The sequence below is a fragment of the Sturnira hondurensis genome, unplaced genomic scaffold, assembly GCF_014824575.4.
Source record: "Sturnira hondurensis isolate 20B ecotype Veracruz unplaced genomic scaffold, ASM1482457v3 Scaffold0011880, whole genome shotgun sequence".
Classification (NCBI taxonomy): domain Eukaryota; kingdom Metazoa; phylum Chordata; class Mammalia; order Chiroptera; family Phyllostomidae; genus Sturnira; species Sturnira hondurensis.
Genome location: NW_028084511.1, coordinates 1,075,060 through 1,088,494, shown reverse-complemented (window position 1 = coordinate 1,088,494; position 13,435 = coordinate 1,075,060). Strand labels below are relative to the sequence as shown.

General features: G+C 58.7%; 2 protein-coding genes across 2 annotated transcripts; one reads left to right on the top strand and one right to left on the bottom strand.

Moving 5' to 3' along the window:
* The first annotated feature begins 1,625 nt into the window (after positions 1-1,625).
* On the top strand, positions 1,626-6,501 carry PTGDR2 (prostaglandin D2 receptor 2). The gene is made up of 3 exons (XM_037060487.1): positions 1,626-1,719; positions 3,484-3,597; positions 3,853-6,501. Exon 3 carries the CDS (start codon positions 3,859-3,861, stop codon positions 5,044-5,046), a length of 1,188 nt encoding a protein of 395 aa, XP_036916382.1. The 5' UTR covers positions 1,626-1,719; positions 3,484-3,597; positions 3,853-3,858; the 3' UTR covers positions 5,047-6,501.
* A 27-nt stretch (positions 6,502-6,528) lies between these two features.
* CCDC86 (coiled-coil domain containing 86) lies at positions 6,529-11,694 on the bottom strand. The gene is made up of 4 exons (XM_037060488.1): positions 10,878-11,694; positions 9,350-9,479; positions 7,551-7,625; positions 6,529-7,394 (listed from the first exon to the last, which is right to left on the bottom strand). Exons 1-4 carry the CDS (start codon positions 11,645-11,647, stop codon positions 7,275-7,277), a joined length of 1,095 nt encoding a protein of 364 aa, XP_036916383.1. The 5' UTR covers positions 11,648-11,694; the 3' UTR covers positions 6,529-7,274.
* Between the last annotated feature and the right edge of the window lie 1,741 nt (positions 11,695-13,435).

Genomic DNA, 13,435 nt, shown 5'->3' with positions numbered 1-13,435 from the left:
CAGCCAGGCAGTTCTCTCCATGGAGCACTCCTGCACCTCTCCCCACCCCCTCGTTTCCCCAGATCCCCCCCTCTTCTGGGCCGAACCTCTCCTCCCTCTTCAGTCTCTCAAGGCATGTGTTCTCCCCGAGGCTCCACGGGCCCGCCTTTTGCTGTAACTTCTTTCCTGAGCTCATTTCTTCTATGGCTCACCTCTTCTACCTCTGTGACTTTCTAAATAAACGATCTCCTATTTAAAAGAAGAAGAAGAAGTAGGAGGACGAGGAGGAGGAAGAGGGGAGTCAACCACACAGGAAGTACATTGCAGGGCAGGAAGCAGGTGAGGCCTTCCCAGGAATCCTCCAGCCCCTTTCGCAGGACACCCCAGAGTCCCCAACACGCAGCAGAGGGGCAGCATGACAGGACCCTGTGGGGGGCCCCTGGGCCTGAAAGCCAGAAAGCCCCTTGGGGACCCAGCGCTGCCCATCCACCGTCTTCATTTCCGCTACCCCTGATCACACCCTGTCATCAGCCAGTATTTGTCCCCACCTCCCCACAGCCTGTACCTACCAGGCTGTTTCTGTGCCTTGTCCCTGCACTGTGCTCCCTGCTCTAGAATCCCATTCTTTCCCTTGGCCTCTGGGTGGACTCCTACTCACCCTCCAAAACCCTCACCAGAGATTGCCTCCTCTGGGAAGCCTTCACTGATCCTCCTTAACAGAGTCTACCTACCCACCACTCCTCTCTCTCACTGCCTCACTGGAGATCCTGCCGCTTTTGTCCTCCATGGCAACCTTTTTCCGCACGTGCTCCCCACCTTCATGATGAGCAACTTGGGGACAGAGACTGTTCCTCTACTTTGTCTCTTTGCCACCAAACCAAGCAGAGGGTCAGACCTACGGGAGGGGTTCCAAAGTGTGTTTGCTGAACTGAATGACTGTCCAGCACTGGAGACTTGACCCACAGAGGGGCCCTCTGGGTCCATCGTTACCAATGGCGGCCATGCTCACTGCCTGTTTCACTGTTCTTATATTTTTTTAAAGATTTTATTTACTTACTTTGGAGAGGGGAGAGGGAAGGACAAAGAGAGGGAGAGGGACGTGATCATTTGCCTCTCACATACCCCCACCTGGGGACCTGGCCCGCAATCCAGGCAGGTGCAGAATTGAACCTGACTGGGAATCGAACCGGTGACCTTTCAGTTCACAGACCAGAGCTCAGTCCACTGAGCCACACCAGCCAGGGCAACTTTCTGTTGTTATTAACTAATACACCAGTTAGTCCTCACAGAAACAGCTATAGCACGTTAGCATCCTGGGGCTGCCACACAGAGCGCTCTGTTCCTTCCTCCTGCACTTCCCCTACACACCAGCCTCCTTTAAACACACGGCCCTCTGCACACCTGGGCTCACACTTCTGGGCACACACCTTTCTCCCCTCGTGTACTTGCACTGGCTGCTGTAAAGGGAGAGGGGTGAGCAGGGGCCGCCGGAGGCCGTGTCCCTTCCCCATCAATGGGGATTAATGGTACTCGAACACCAGTGTGACAACTCACTCTCTGGCTGTCCCCGCCTCCCCCCCGCCCCCCCCCCCCCGCCCAAATACACATACAGACAAATAGTCTGGGCCTGAGAGCTATTTCCTCCCTCAGCCGCCTCCTACAAGCGCCTCTTGCCCAGCTGCCACCAGAAGCTGACTGCCTCCAGGGCTGGAGTCCCGCGCGCCCTCCCACTGTGCCCAGGTAAGGAGGAAGCGGTCGGGGACTGGGCAGCCCAAGTGCCCCCTCTGGCCCCATGAGAGGAGGTGCAGTCTTACCAGAGAAGAGGGCTGGTAACAGCTAGGATGGCAGAGGGCTGGGCTTACCAAAGACCTGGGGGGACCTGCTGCTCAGAGGGGGCTGTATTTTCTTCCGTGTTAACTAGGATTATGCAATAGTCTCGGGGTAACTGACCTAAGTTCACCTGGCCGGGCAGTCAGGGAGCCAGGATTCAGACCCAAGTCTCTGACTCCAAAAGCTTGCATCTCTGCCCACAGCCCCCTCCCAAAACAAGACCCTCGCTGCTGGGCTCCCTCAGGATCCTGGCAGGCTCAGGGCTAACTGTGAGCAGCCAGAGAACGGATCAGGATGGGTTCCCAGGGTGTAGCAGGACTGTGCTGTCTGGGCATCCCCGTGGGACTTGGACAAGCAGCCGCTGGACTTGCAGAGAGGGGGGTGGCGCTGGTCTGTCTGCTGGCCGTGTCATCCCAGCTCCGCCACTGCTGCTAAGGACGTTGGGCCAGCTGCTTCTCCTAAACTCAGTTTCCTCTTCCGAAAAATGGAGTCTCACAGGGTCATCGTCGGTGCAATTGCTCCACAAACTCTAAACTTAAGGAATTACAAGCCTTCTCAGGGGCAATGGCCCAACTGCTGCTCCCACCCTCCCGCCTGCAGATCCCCGGCTCCGAGGGGCTCATCTACCGGAATATTCTAGACTGATACCCTGGGACCTCACTTTACAAAAGAACATGGTCCCTGGAGACTTTCTAGTCCTGGCCTAAAGTGTTTCACCTGGAAAGACAAATACTGAAGACCACCCTCCACCCTCTTTCCTTCCCATCGTCTTCCACTGTCTCTTACTTAGAGCGGAGGGGGAGGGAAAAAGTGGGCTGAGTGCTAGACTGTTCTTCATCTACATGTCTGTATTGTTCGGGTAGCTCCGGGCAAGTGTGTTTAACACTTGTGCCTCAGTTTTCTTATCTGCAAAATGGGATGGAGAGACATACTGGCATCTTCCCAGAGAGCTGTGAGCAAGGGAGAGCACCCATGTAAGAGACTTTCCACAGTCCTGGCATGCTGGGAGGGAGCCTGGGACCCTCTGAGTTCCCCACCCTTGCTCCCTGTCTCCTACCTCCTCAGCCCGCATCAGTCTCAACCAGCTTCACGTCAGATGGTCTCGTGCTTTCGATGAGGTTGTGGGCGTGCCCATCGGGGGTGTCTGCCCGTCTGCCAGAGGCTGGCTTCTGCCATGATTCCCTGAGTAGTTGCTCAATGAATGTCTGTTGCATGGGTGAATGAATAAATGAACGGACAGGCTGGGTTTCCTGGGGCAGGCAGAGCAGCTGCAGCTTCCATCCAGGCAGGGGAGAGGTCTTTTACTGGGTCTCCAGAGTCCCAGTCTGGTAGTTCCTCCAGCTCAGCTCTCCCCGGTCTTATCTTAGTTCCTCTTCGATTATCAGACGAGGGGCTGGCTCCATTGTTTGCAGCCAACACAGCCAATCAGCTGCCACTGTGGCAGCCAAGGGCCCCAAGGAGAATCTGTGGAGAGCCAAGGTCTGGGTGGGGGGTGCTGTGGGTGGGGGAAGGGCAGCATCCATTAAAGGCACAGGCTCCTTCCGTCTGCCAGGCCAGCTGAACCCACCTGCCCTCGAGGTGAGGCCTCAGTCATGCCTCAGGGCCCCAGGGACTCAGCAAAGGAGTCAGTCCTTCCTTGCCTGACCCTGTTTCTACTTCCCCTTGTGACCTTAGGCCATCTGCTTCACAACAGCAACAAGGACATCGATGTAGTGTCACTGTGCCCCAGGTTCCGTTCTAAATACGTACACACGTTCGTCCACTTCATTCTCCCAGCACCCCTCTGAGGTAGGTCGTGCCATGACTGAGGTCCCTCTGGGCAGAGAGGGACGCTGACTCCTGAAGGGCCAATGGCTTGCTCAAGGTGGCACGGTTAGCAGGTGGGGCAGCTGAGAGGCACTCTCCCCCACCTGGTTGCCTTGGCTCACCTTCACTGGTGGGGGAGGGAGGGGTCTCATCAATAACACCCTGAGTCAGACTGCCCGCTCCGCCTAGGGTCCCCGCCGCCCTGCCCACCGCAGTGCCTCCTTCCCCCCACGGCAGCGCGCCATGTCGGCCAACACCACAGCGCAGCTGCTCTGCCCGATCCTAGCGGAGATGACCCGCCTCCAGAAGCACAGCAACTCCAGCATCCGCTACATCGACCACGTGTCGGTGGTGCTGCATGGGCTGGCCTCCCTGCTGGGCCTGGTGGAGAACGGGCTCATCCTCTTCCTGGTGGGCTGCCGCATGCGCCAGACGGTGATCACCACCTGGGTGCTGCACCTGGCGCTGTCCGACCTGCTGGCCACTGCTACGCTGCCCTTCTTTACCTACTTCCTGGCCGTGGGCCACTCGTGGGAGCTGGGCACCACTTTCTGCAAGCTGCATTCCTCCATCTTCTTCCTCAACATGTTCGCCAGTGGCTTCCTGCTCAGTGCCATCAGCCTGGACCGCTGCCTGCAGGTGGTGCGGCCCGTGTGGGCGCAGAACCACCGCACGGTGGGAGCGGCCCACAAGGTCTGCCTGGTGCTCTGGGCCCTGGCCATGCTCAACACTGTGCCCTACTTCGTGTTCCGGGACACCATCCCGCGGGTCGATGGGCGCATCATGTGCTACTACAACCTGCTGCTCCTCAATCCCGGGCCGGACCCTGACGCCACGTGCAACTCACGGCAGGTGGCCCTGGCCGTCAGCAAGTTCTTGCTGGCTTTCTTGGTGCCGCTGGTCATCATCGCCTCCAGCCACGCGGCCGTGAGCGCCCAGCTGCGCCAGCGCGGTCGCCGGCGGTCCGGCCGCTTCGTGCGCCTGGTGGCGGCCGTGGTGGCGGCCTTCGCGCTCTGCTGGGGGCCCTACCACGTCTTCAGTCTGCTGGAGGCGCGCGCGCACAACGACAAGACGCTGCGGCCGCTCGTGTGGCGCGGGCTGCCCTTCGTCACCAGCCTGGCCTTCATCAACAGTGTCATCAACCCGCTGCTCTACGTGTTCACCTGCCCGGACCTGCTGCGCAAGCTGCGGCGCTCGCTGCCCAGCGTGCTGGAGAGCGTGCTGGTGGACGACAGCGACCTCACCACCGGCAGCAGCCGCCGGCGCCGCGCCTCCTCCACCACCGTCGTCGTCCCCCGCCCGCGCAGGCCCCAGCGCCTGCTGGACTGGCTGTGTGGCGGCCGCGCTGAACCCTCGTCGGCGAAGGCCCGGGCCGGGTCCCAGGAGGAGAAGGGCCCCCTGAGCCGGGCACCGAGCATCACCTCAGCGTAGAGGCTCCGGGCCTGCCTTGCCATTCTCGCTGGAAGGCAAAGGCAAAGGCAAGGCCGGGATCCAGCGCCAAAGCGTCCTGAAGGCACCACCGTTGGAATGTAGATAGCCCAGTTCCAGCCCGAAAGCTCAGTCCGAAGGGCAGGCCCCGGGAATCTGCATTTTGCAGCGTCCTCCTGTCGGTGTGACTTGGTAAAGCCTTTTCTCAAACGCGGTTAAAGCAGCCTTTGCAAACCTCACTGCACGCAGGCCCCCTGGGGAATCCAGCCCGCGGGTGGGGTGTGGAGACGCTGCGCTTCTAACAGGCTCCCAGTTGACTCAGTGCTGCTGGGCTACGGGCCACACCTGGGGGAACGCTGGGTTAGGGTCACCTGAGACTCTCCAGCCAGGGCTGCAGGCTGTCCCCACGGGCACACGGGATGCACCTCCCTGGAGCTCAGCTTCACCAGATGACTGTGGGGAGGAGGGCACTTTTACATGACACCAGGGATGCCTTTTGGGGGTAGGCAGTGAGAACGGTTTGGGGAACACTGTTCCAGTCTGGCCTCTTCCCGTTAGCCGTCTACCCAGCATTTATTGGGCTGGATGTTTCCTTCCACATTCTCGAGGGGTGGGTTGTCAGCCCCAGCTCTCACAGACTCGCGCATCCAAGTGGAGGGAGGTTGCATAACTTGCCCCAGGTGCAGGGTCTGCGTGATGACCGTTCAGCATTACTTGTTCATTGACTGTTTCGTGACAAAACATAGTGACACACCCAAGGGAGTAAGAAAGCAGCTGTGTGGGAGCCTCCACCACTTCCCTCTGGCCCAGCCTTGTTCAAAGTGTTTACAAGGCGGGAAGAGCAAAGCCATGCCCTGGTCACAGGTTTGGGAAACCAGGGCTAACCACAGTGCGGTGGGCATCCTGTCTGCTCAGTCGTGAGCATTTTAGCGTGCACAGTGGCTGCGGAGATCACAGCACGTGATGCTCCCTGGCTAACGTGACGCCTCTGGGTGCCCGTGTTCTGTGGCACGCTCTGTGGGCAATGCGGGCCACCCCGAGATCTTCGCAGCACCCACCTCCCGACCACACAGGGGCTGGGTGGCAACTGCTCCTGCTTGCAGCTGTGAGGGGCCACTGGTATGCCTGTCACAGAACGTCCGAAGCATCATGTCCATCTCCTCTGCCTGCCGTGGACTCGAGGTCGGACTGGTGTTCTCAGATCTGCATCCCAGCACGGAGCTGGTGCTGGGAAATGTTTGGTGGATGAAATACAAGTGGAAGAGCCAGGATGAGACTTTCTTGGGACCTCGGTCTGGTGCCCCTTCAGCCAACCTCAGGCTGGGCAGGCTGGCTTAAGGTTCACTCCCAGCCCTGGGCAGGGCCGGCCCACTGGACAGCAGCTGTCCAGCCGGCAGAACAAACATCCCATCATAGCACGCTGCCCCAGTTTCCTCCCACCCCTCCCCTGCTTTACTCATTGACTTTTTGCTATCTGACATATAATAAATTTTACTCGTTTATTGTTTTCTCTGTAAGAATGAAAGCTCAAGGGCAGGGACTTCCTTCCTGGGAACCCAGACCTGTGCCTGCACACAGCAGGTGGTCACTCAACACATCTGTCACAGGCAGGACGGGCGCCAGTCAGACCCGTGGGGCTCCTGCAGGGGCTGGTACAGGAAACAGGGGGCTGGAGAGAAATGCTGCTCCCTGCAACCCTGCACTTTCACCTTTCAGTGTTGCAAAAAAGAGGGTGGAGCTGGATTCAGCGGGGGGTCAGTGGGGGGCAGAGGTACCCAAAGCAGCCTTTGGGGAGGTGTGGCGGAGCTGGATCCTGACTGACGGCCTCCTGACTGACGGCCTCCTGGCCTGGGGTGGAACCCAGGACCTTGACACAGAATTTGTGCATTCAGGGGAGTCACTCCTCAGTCACTAGCTCCCTAAGAAACCGGAAGAATTTAGTCTTCTTGGTCTGAAGGCACTTGGAGAAGGGGGGAAGCAGAGAAGAGGGTGCCGAACCTCTTCCCCTGCCCCAGCCCCTCCTCTCTGCCAGGTCCCAGGCTCCCTCTGGGCCTCTGTCTCACAAAGACCCACCTAAGAGCCCTCAAAGGCTCCGAGCTGGAGCCCCATCTGGAGTGGGGCCCCTGTGCTGGAGCTAGAGTTGGGGTGCTGGGTCCCGCAGAGGTGTGCCACCATGGTGCCATGGTCTGACATGGCGGTTGGCTGCAGGAGGCCTCTGGGCTGTCCCGAGCTCAGGCCTTGGCCACTGGCCGCTGGGGCGGCTGCTTCTGCAGCAGGGCCAGAGTGTCCCGCTTCTCAATGGAGCGCAGCTGCTTCTTCTTCGCCCTCTTGAGCTTGGCAGGATTTCGGATCTGCAGATGTGTGAGGGGAGGGCATTAATGTGGCTGGAGTCTCCGCCCTGTTCCCCAGGGAAGGGGAGGCCTGGGACCTCAGCACAGAGCGGGGACAAGAGGCAGGGGTGCAGGGGCAGGAGTGCAACACCCAGACCCCCAGGAGGCAACACTCACCACTTGGACTATCTCTGCCTTGCGCTCGTTCTCCAGGCGGCGTTTCAGGTTCTCGGCCCGTCTCTGTTTCTTCTCCTGCAACGCACAGGGGAAGGGGATCTGGGTCTGGGAGCTGAGGCAGTTCTGGTCTCTCAGGTGCCCGAGGAGTGAGAGCCGGCAGTTCCCAGGGAGGAGGGGAAGGGCTCTCTACTCCTGGGGCCCTGGTGGTATGTGGGTGGGGGTGGGGGGGGGAAGGAACAATCCCTGTCCCCTGGGACCAGAGCCCTCCATGGTGGGAAAGTACTGACCCCACCTGAGAAGGACGTCTGGACCACAGCTGACAGGGGCTTCGATGTGGCCAGGGAACTCAGACTTGGGAGGCTTGACACTTGGGAACTCAGGTACATGTGGACAGTGGCCCCTGGAACCACTCTCTCCTCTGCTGCCAGGAGAAGGGGCAGGCTCTTCCCTCATCCCCACCTTCTCTGCCCCTGAAGTCCCTATGCCCAGGTGGGGGGTTGCAGAGCAGAGGCTCTGGTTCAAATCCTGACTCTGCTACTTCCTGAACAGGTGACCTTGGCCAAGTTGTTTAATCTCTCTGTGCTTCAGCTGACCCCACCTTTAAAGTGAGAATGACCACATAAACCTGTTTTGAGGAATGAATGAACACATGTAGTGGACTTGGAATATCACCCGGCCCCCTACGACCACTGAGAAGGGGAACCTAGACGGAGACAGACCTGGGAACAGGATGCCCCATGATTAGTTAGCTTTGCCGGCTGCTGTCCCCAGTGGGGCCGGGGTAGGATGTGGACATTGAGGCCACTGCAGGAGCTGGGGCATCTCTTGGCTTTGGTAACTCAGGGGAGCAGGGGTGGCCTAGGCCCCTGGGGAGAACGAGGAGTAAGACTTGGGCCTGCAGTCAGGAGTGGCTGGGGTTGGGGGCTGGGCAGGCAGACCTCCGAAGACAACAGTGAGAAAGGCCGTCTTGCTCAAGAGGGGGCCAGGGCCACACAGGAAGTAAGATAAGGCCTGAGCACCAGGGAGCAGCCACACCTTCTAGAGGACCTCGACCATAGGCTGAGGGAGGGTGACTCAAAGTGGGACAGGTGATCGAGTGACTGGCTGAGTTCTGCTCCTCAGTGGCCAGGCTGCAACCACAGGCTGGAGCAAAGTATTTGCTTCCTCGTGTGCCCCTGGGATCACCGGGTGAGTGATGTCCCGCCGAGAACCCTGGTACTAGGGGAGCAGGCACTAGCCAACGCCAATGCCTCACTTTCTCTGTGTGTGGCCTGCTGGGGCTTCCTGGAGATTTAAGAGGTTGGGCGTGAGCCTCTCGTGGGGCATTTCTGGCCCTGGGATGAGTATCCGGGGAAAACGAGGAAAGTATGGGCAACCACTTGGCCAATGCGCGGCAGCCTCCTCTTGGAGAATGATGGTTAACAGTACCAGGGTAAGGTTTTCTGACCTGTAAACATTGCCCACCTGAGCAGGGACCAACCCCACCTCACTAAAAGTTCCAATCACCAGTGGGCCACTCCGGGGATTCTTCCAGGGCCTCTTCCCCATCCTTGAGCCGCACGTAGAGCCCCAGGCTAAACTGGATAGTCCATTCATTACCTTGTGGTCCCAGACTGTGCTTCTGCTTCTGTGCTTCTGTGCTTCTGCCAGGCTCCCTGCCTCGCTGTGCCCTTAGGCTCTGTTAAGGCCCAGCCAGCCTTCCCTCTGGGCACCTGTGTGAGCTTTCCCCTTCCCTAAGCCTGTTATAGCAGAGCTCAGCCCTTGAGCTCTGGCCTCAGCCTGGCCAGCTGGCCCCTCACCTGCCGACGCCTCTCCTTCTCCTCCTCCAGGTGCCGGGCAAAGTCCTTGGCCAGCCTCCTCTCTTGCCGTTCCTTCATCTTCCGCTGCCAGGATGTGCGCAGGGGCTTGTCCTGAACCATCTGGGAGAACCTGGATGCGGGAGAGAGGGCACTCCTGGAGTCCATGGGAGGCACCTGTACCTTCTCCCCTCAGTTCCGGGCTCTTCCCCCAAACCCAGTCAGAATCACCTCCCCACCTGCCCGTCTGCCGCATGCTGGGCAGGTGACCCTCCAGGTCTGCCCAGACTCAGGGTATGAAACGGCTCTGATCATGCTGGTTGCCATTTCTTAAGCCCTGGTTATGTGACTCTGAGAAGGGGACTTCTGTTCTCTCCATTTTATTGAGGAGCAAACCAAGGCTCAGAGAGGTTAAATAACTGCCCAAGGTCACCCTGTTCCTGGATCCCTGTCTGTGACCACAGAATCCAGGCCACTTGGCTCCTACCCATTAAGGCCTGCTGCTCTCCCAAGCGCACGAATGCCTCTGCAGACGGGGCTCCCCGCCTACCGGGGTGGCACACACGGGCGCAATTCAGCACCTTTCTCCCCGGTTGGGGAATGTGAAAGCGGGCATCGGAGGTTATGAGGGGAAGTGTCGATTTTCTGAAGTGTGACAGTGACACGGCAATAGGAGGAAGGAGATGACCTCTGTGAGAAGGCGCACGGCAAGATGTCCTGGGCCACCTCCTGGAGCCGGGGCTATCTCTGGGCTCCCGCGCCACCCACCGAAGCTGCTTCCCCAAAGACCCTGAACATCAATTCGATGACCTATTGACCCTCGTCCACAAGACCTAACTCCAGCTTCTGAAGGTGTTTCAGTTCTTCTGCCACAGCCTCCTGACTGGTTTCTCTGCTTTCACCCTGGACCTCCCGTGGTCTGTTCACACCGGGCTTCTCGGCGGAGCCTCGGTGTCCTCATATATAACACGAAGATAACCCTCACATGTAAAAGGAGGACAAACCTGCCGCTTCACAGGAGGATGTGCAGATTAAATGCCACGACGCATGTCGGTCCCTCTGTTTGAAAGGCCGGTCCCTAGCTGAGGCTTCCTAAAGTGCTTAGCACTGTCCTAGATACCCGGTGTCTTGGCTCACTGTTATCTGTTAAGGTTATCGATCACAAAGGCAAATAACCCTAAGAGATAATAGTGGGCAAAGACAGGCCTCATTGCATTTCATCAAGTAACGGCGGGTTTACTTGCTTCTGCCTCCCTCACGAGAAGGGATGGGCAAAAGTAAGTGCCTGTCCAATGAAAACACACAACGAGGTGCCATAGGAGAGTTCCAGAGGGACCCTGAGGAGGAAAGCAGCACAAAAATAACCACGCTGTCGCCCTCCCTGGGGTGCCAGGGCATTTTACACATTCTGATGATAATAACCAGTTTGTGTGAGTTCTCGACAACCCAGCGGCCGACATCAGGCTGCACCCATGCCCCAATACCACAGAGAACCCTGCCGAGCTGCGCCGCCCCCCCGCCCCAACTTCACCTCTTCTTGGAGCGGTCCTTCCACACGCGCCCCGACTTGGGCTTTCCCTTCGGGATTACAGGAATCTCCACCTCCTCCTTCAACTTCTTGGGCGCTGGGGCCTGGGCCGGAGATCCTTTCCGCTTCCTTGGCCACTGGCCGTCTTTCCCCGGCTCCCCAGTCCCGGCTGGAGGTGTCTGGCACTGACCCCGCGTGGAGTCAGCTGACTGAGGTGTCAGGTCCTGTAGCGGGGGCGAGGGCTCGGGACCCGGCGCTTGTTGACCGGGGTTAGGCTCTGGCGATCCTGGTCCCGGCTGCAGCTGACGTCGGTGGGACCCCCGGGCCAGCTCTTCCCTACTGTGGGCCAATTCCGCGTCCGGTTCCTCTTGTCTCTGGAAGAACTTTGGTGACTCTCCATCTGGCTTTGGCTGACGTCGGGGGGATTCAAGGCTCGACTCTGGTTGTCTTCGGGGAGACTCCAGGCCTGCATCTTGCTGACCCTGGGGGGATCTTGGGCCCGAATCCCTTCGGGGAGACCCCAAGCCTACCCCTGGCCGTAGACGAGGTGATCCTGGACACGTCTCCAGCTGACTTTGCGGGAACTCCAGGCCGGGTTGCCTCTCATGCCGAGGAGACGCGGGCTCCCTGGTTTCTTCTGGATTCGACTCGAATTCCACAAGGGCCGGTCTCGCCTGCAAATCCGAGGTGGGGCTCTCGGGAGACTCACGCTTTAGGTCTCCCAGCCGCCGGCTGCGCCTCAGCGGTGTATCCATGGCCCAGCCGGAAAGCATCCCAAATCCGAGCCCACGTGAAGTCTCTGAGACTACCGGCGCCGTCCTATGACGTCAGCGGACGCCACGTTTGTTTCGGGCAGAAGAGGCTGTTGCTAGGACGGCCATGTTAGTTTCAGGCGGAGAGGTGGGATTGATTGCCCGAGGGACTTCACTAGGCGCATGCGCAAAGCTCGGTGGCCCATTTACTTGTGATTTAGTTGTCTGTGGCTTGAGATCTGCCTTTGCCTTTCCTGCAAACACAGTCTGGGGCGGGGGTCGGAGAGTGTGCAGGCAGAGAGGGGAAGGGAGACCCATTTCCTGGAGAGAAGAGACTTGAAAAAAGATCTAGGAATCCCATAGGCAAGGCTGGATGAAAACTTTACGTTAGTTCACTCCTGTGCCATTGGGTGTCATCCTCTGCAGGCCTCAGTTTTTTCATGTGTAATGTTGGTGATTTTGCACGAGGTCAGTGTGTCTAAATGACCCTCACTCCTGACTGCCAGAGGGACCGTTCCTGGCAGGTCCCGGGGGTGGGAAATCTCTTGTCTTGAGTTACATGTTTAATGTGCACATCCTTGTCTTCTCTTACCCACCCTGTGCTTAAGTATCAGATTTGCGGCTCCCTCTTTTCAACATTTTCCACATCTTCAACATTTATATGTGAAGCTGAGGTACCGGTAAGATGCACCCCCTTGCCCTGGCATACCCAGGTCCCAGCCGTCCCGCATACCCTCTCAGCTGCCCCTTTTGTCCTGTCCTAGAAGCAGGTTGGGTGGTCTCTGAGCTTCCTTCCAGTGACCTTTGCCCCAGTGTGTGAACCTGCCTCCTCCCCTCTTTTTTGTGAGACCCAGGAAGGGTTTTGAGTCATTCACAGCATGAGTCTTAGGAAAAACATCTTGGAAGTTGCCCAACTGTATCCATCTCTTCTCCAGTGTTGTTCTTGGAACAGCCCAGGAATGGACCTCTGGGATCCCAGGACTCCTGACCTGCTGTCCTAGTGGCTTCTTTTAGAAACCATTGTTTCTCCAGCAGAGGGGTTTTGAGAGGGCCTGGGAAGTCGTCCAAGGATGCTCAGAGGCCAGAGGAGGAAGGTCAGGACAGACACCTGGGGCCCCAGCGCTGAGCACAGCTTCCACCTGCCGGGTCACTCTGCAGCGTCAGGTGGAGCCCAGCCTGTCCTGATCGCTGATCAAGGAGGAGGTTTCAGACAAAGGTCCCGGGGGATGAGAAGTGGATGGAGAACCCCTTCACACCTCTTACTCCTTGGCTGGTGTCGCATGGCCTCCACGATGCCTCTTGGTGAGTTCCACCTGCTGCAACACCTCCCTGAGGGCAGGCTGACAGCAGGGCTTCTCCAGCGTCCCTCCACGGGCCCTTGTGCTCTTACCGTGTGTCTCAGCCTCAGCCTGCCTCAGCCTCCTCATGATCCTGGGCCAAGGAAGGCCTTGCAGGGAGGCGTTGCCTCTGTGCCCTGCCCAGCGGTGCAGTTCCCCACAGCAGGAGCAGCTCAACCCATTCTCGCTCAGCTCTTCCAGCCCCTGCCTCTCAGTTCCTTAAATTCCTGCACTTGCTTGGAGACCTGAAAGGCCAGCTGCCGAGAACCACACCCACCATGTGCTCTGTAGGGCACTGCACTGCCCCTGCCCAGGGTCCCCTCAGTTCCCTGCTTCCTCAGCTCCTGTCCTCAGCAGAGGGGTGGCTCTCAGATGCCCATGGGATCGTATCCCAGCCTCGCTTAAAGTACTTTAGAGGGTAATCTCAGGTCCCCACCAGGGTGGTGTGAGAGGAGATGTTTTATGGACAGGG

Bases quoted from the DNA above. Each gene is read 5' to 3' on its own strand.
- CCDC86 (XM_037060488.1), bottom strand. From the start codon at position 11,647: ATGCTTTCCGGCTGGGCCATGGATACACCGCTGAGGCGCAGCCGGCGG. The intron at 9,480-10,877 runs GTGAAGTTGGGG...TCCCGCATCCAG, and splicing joins AAGGACCGCTCCAAGAAGAG to GTTCTCCCAGATGGTTCAGG. The intron at 7,626-9,349 runs GTGAGGGGCCAG...TGTGCGTTGCAG, and splicing joins AGAAGGAGAGGCGTCGGCAG to GAGAAGAAACAGAGACGGGC.
- PTGDR2 (XM_037060487.1), top strand. From the start codon at position 3,859: ATGTCGGCCAACACCACAGCGCAGCTGCTCTGCCCGATCCTAGCGGAG.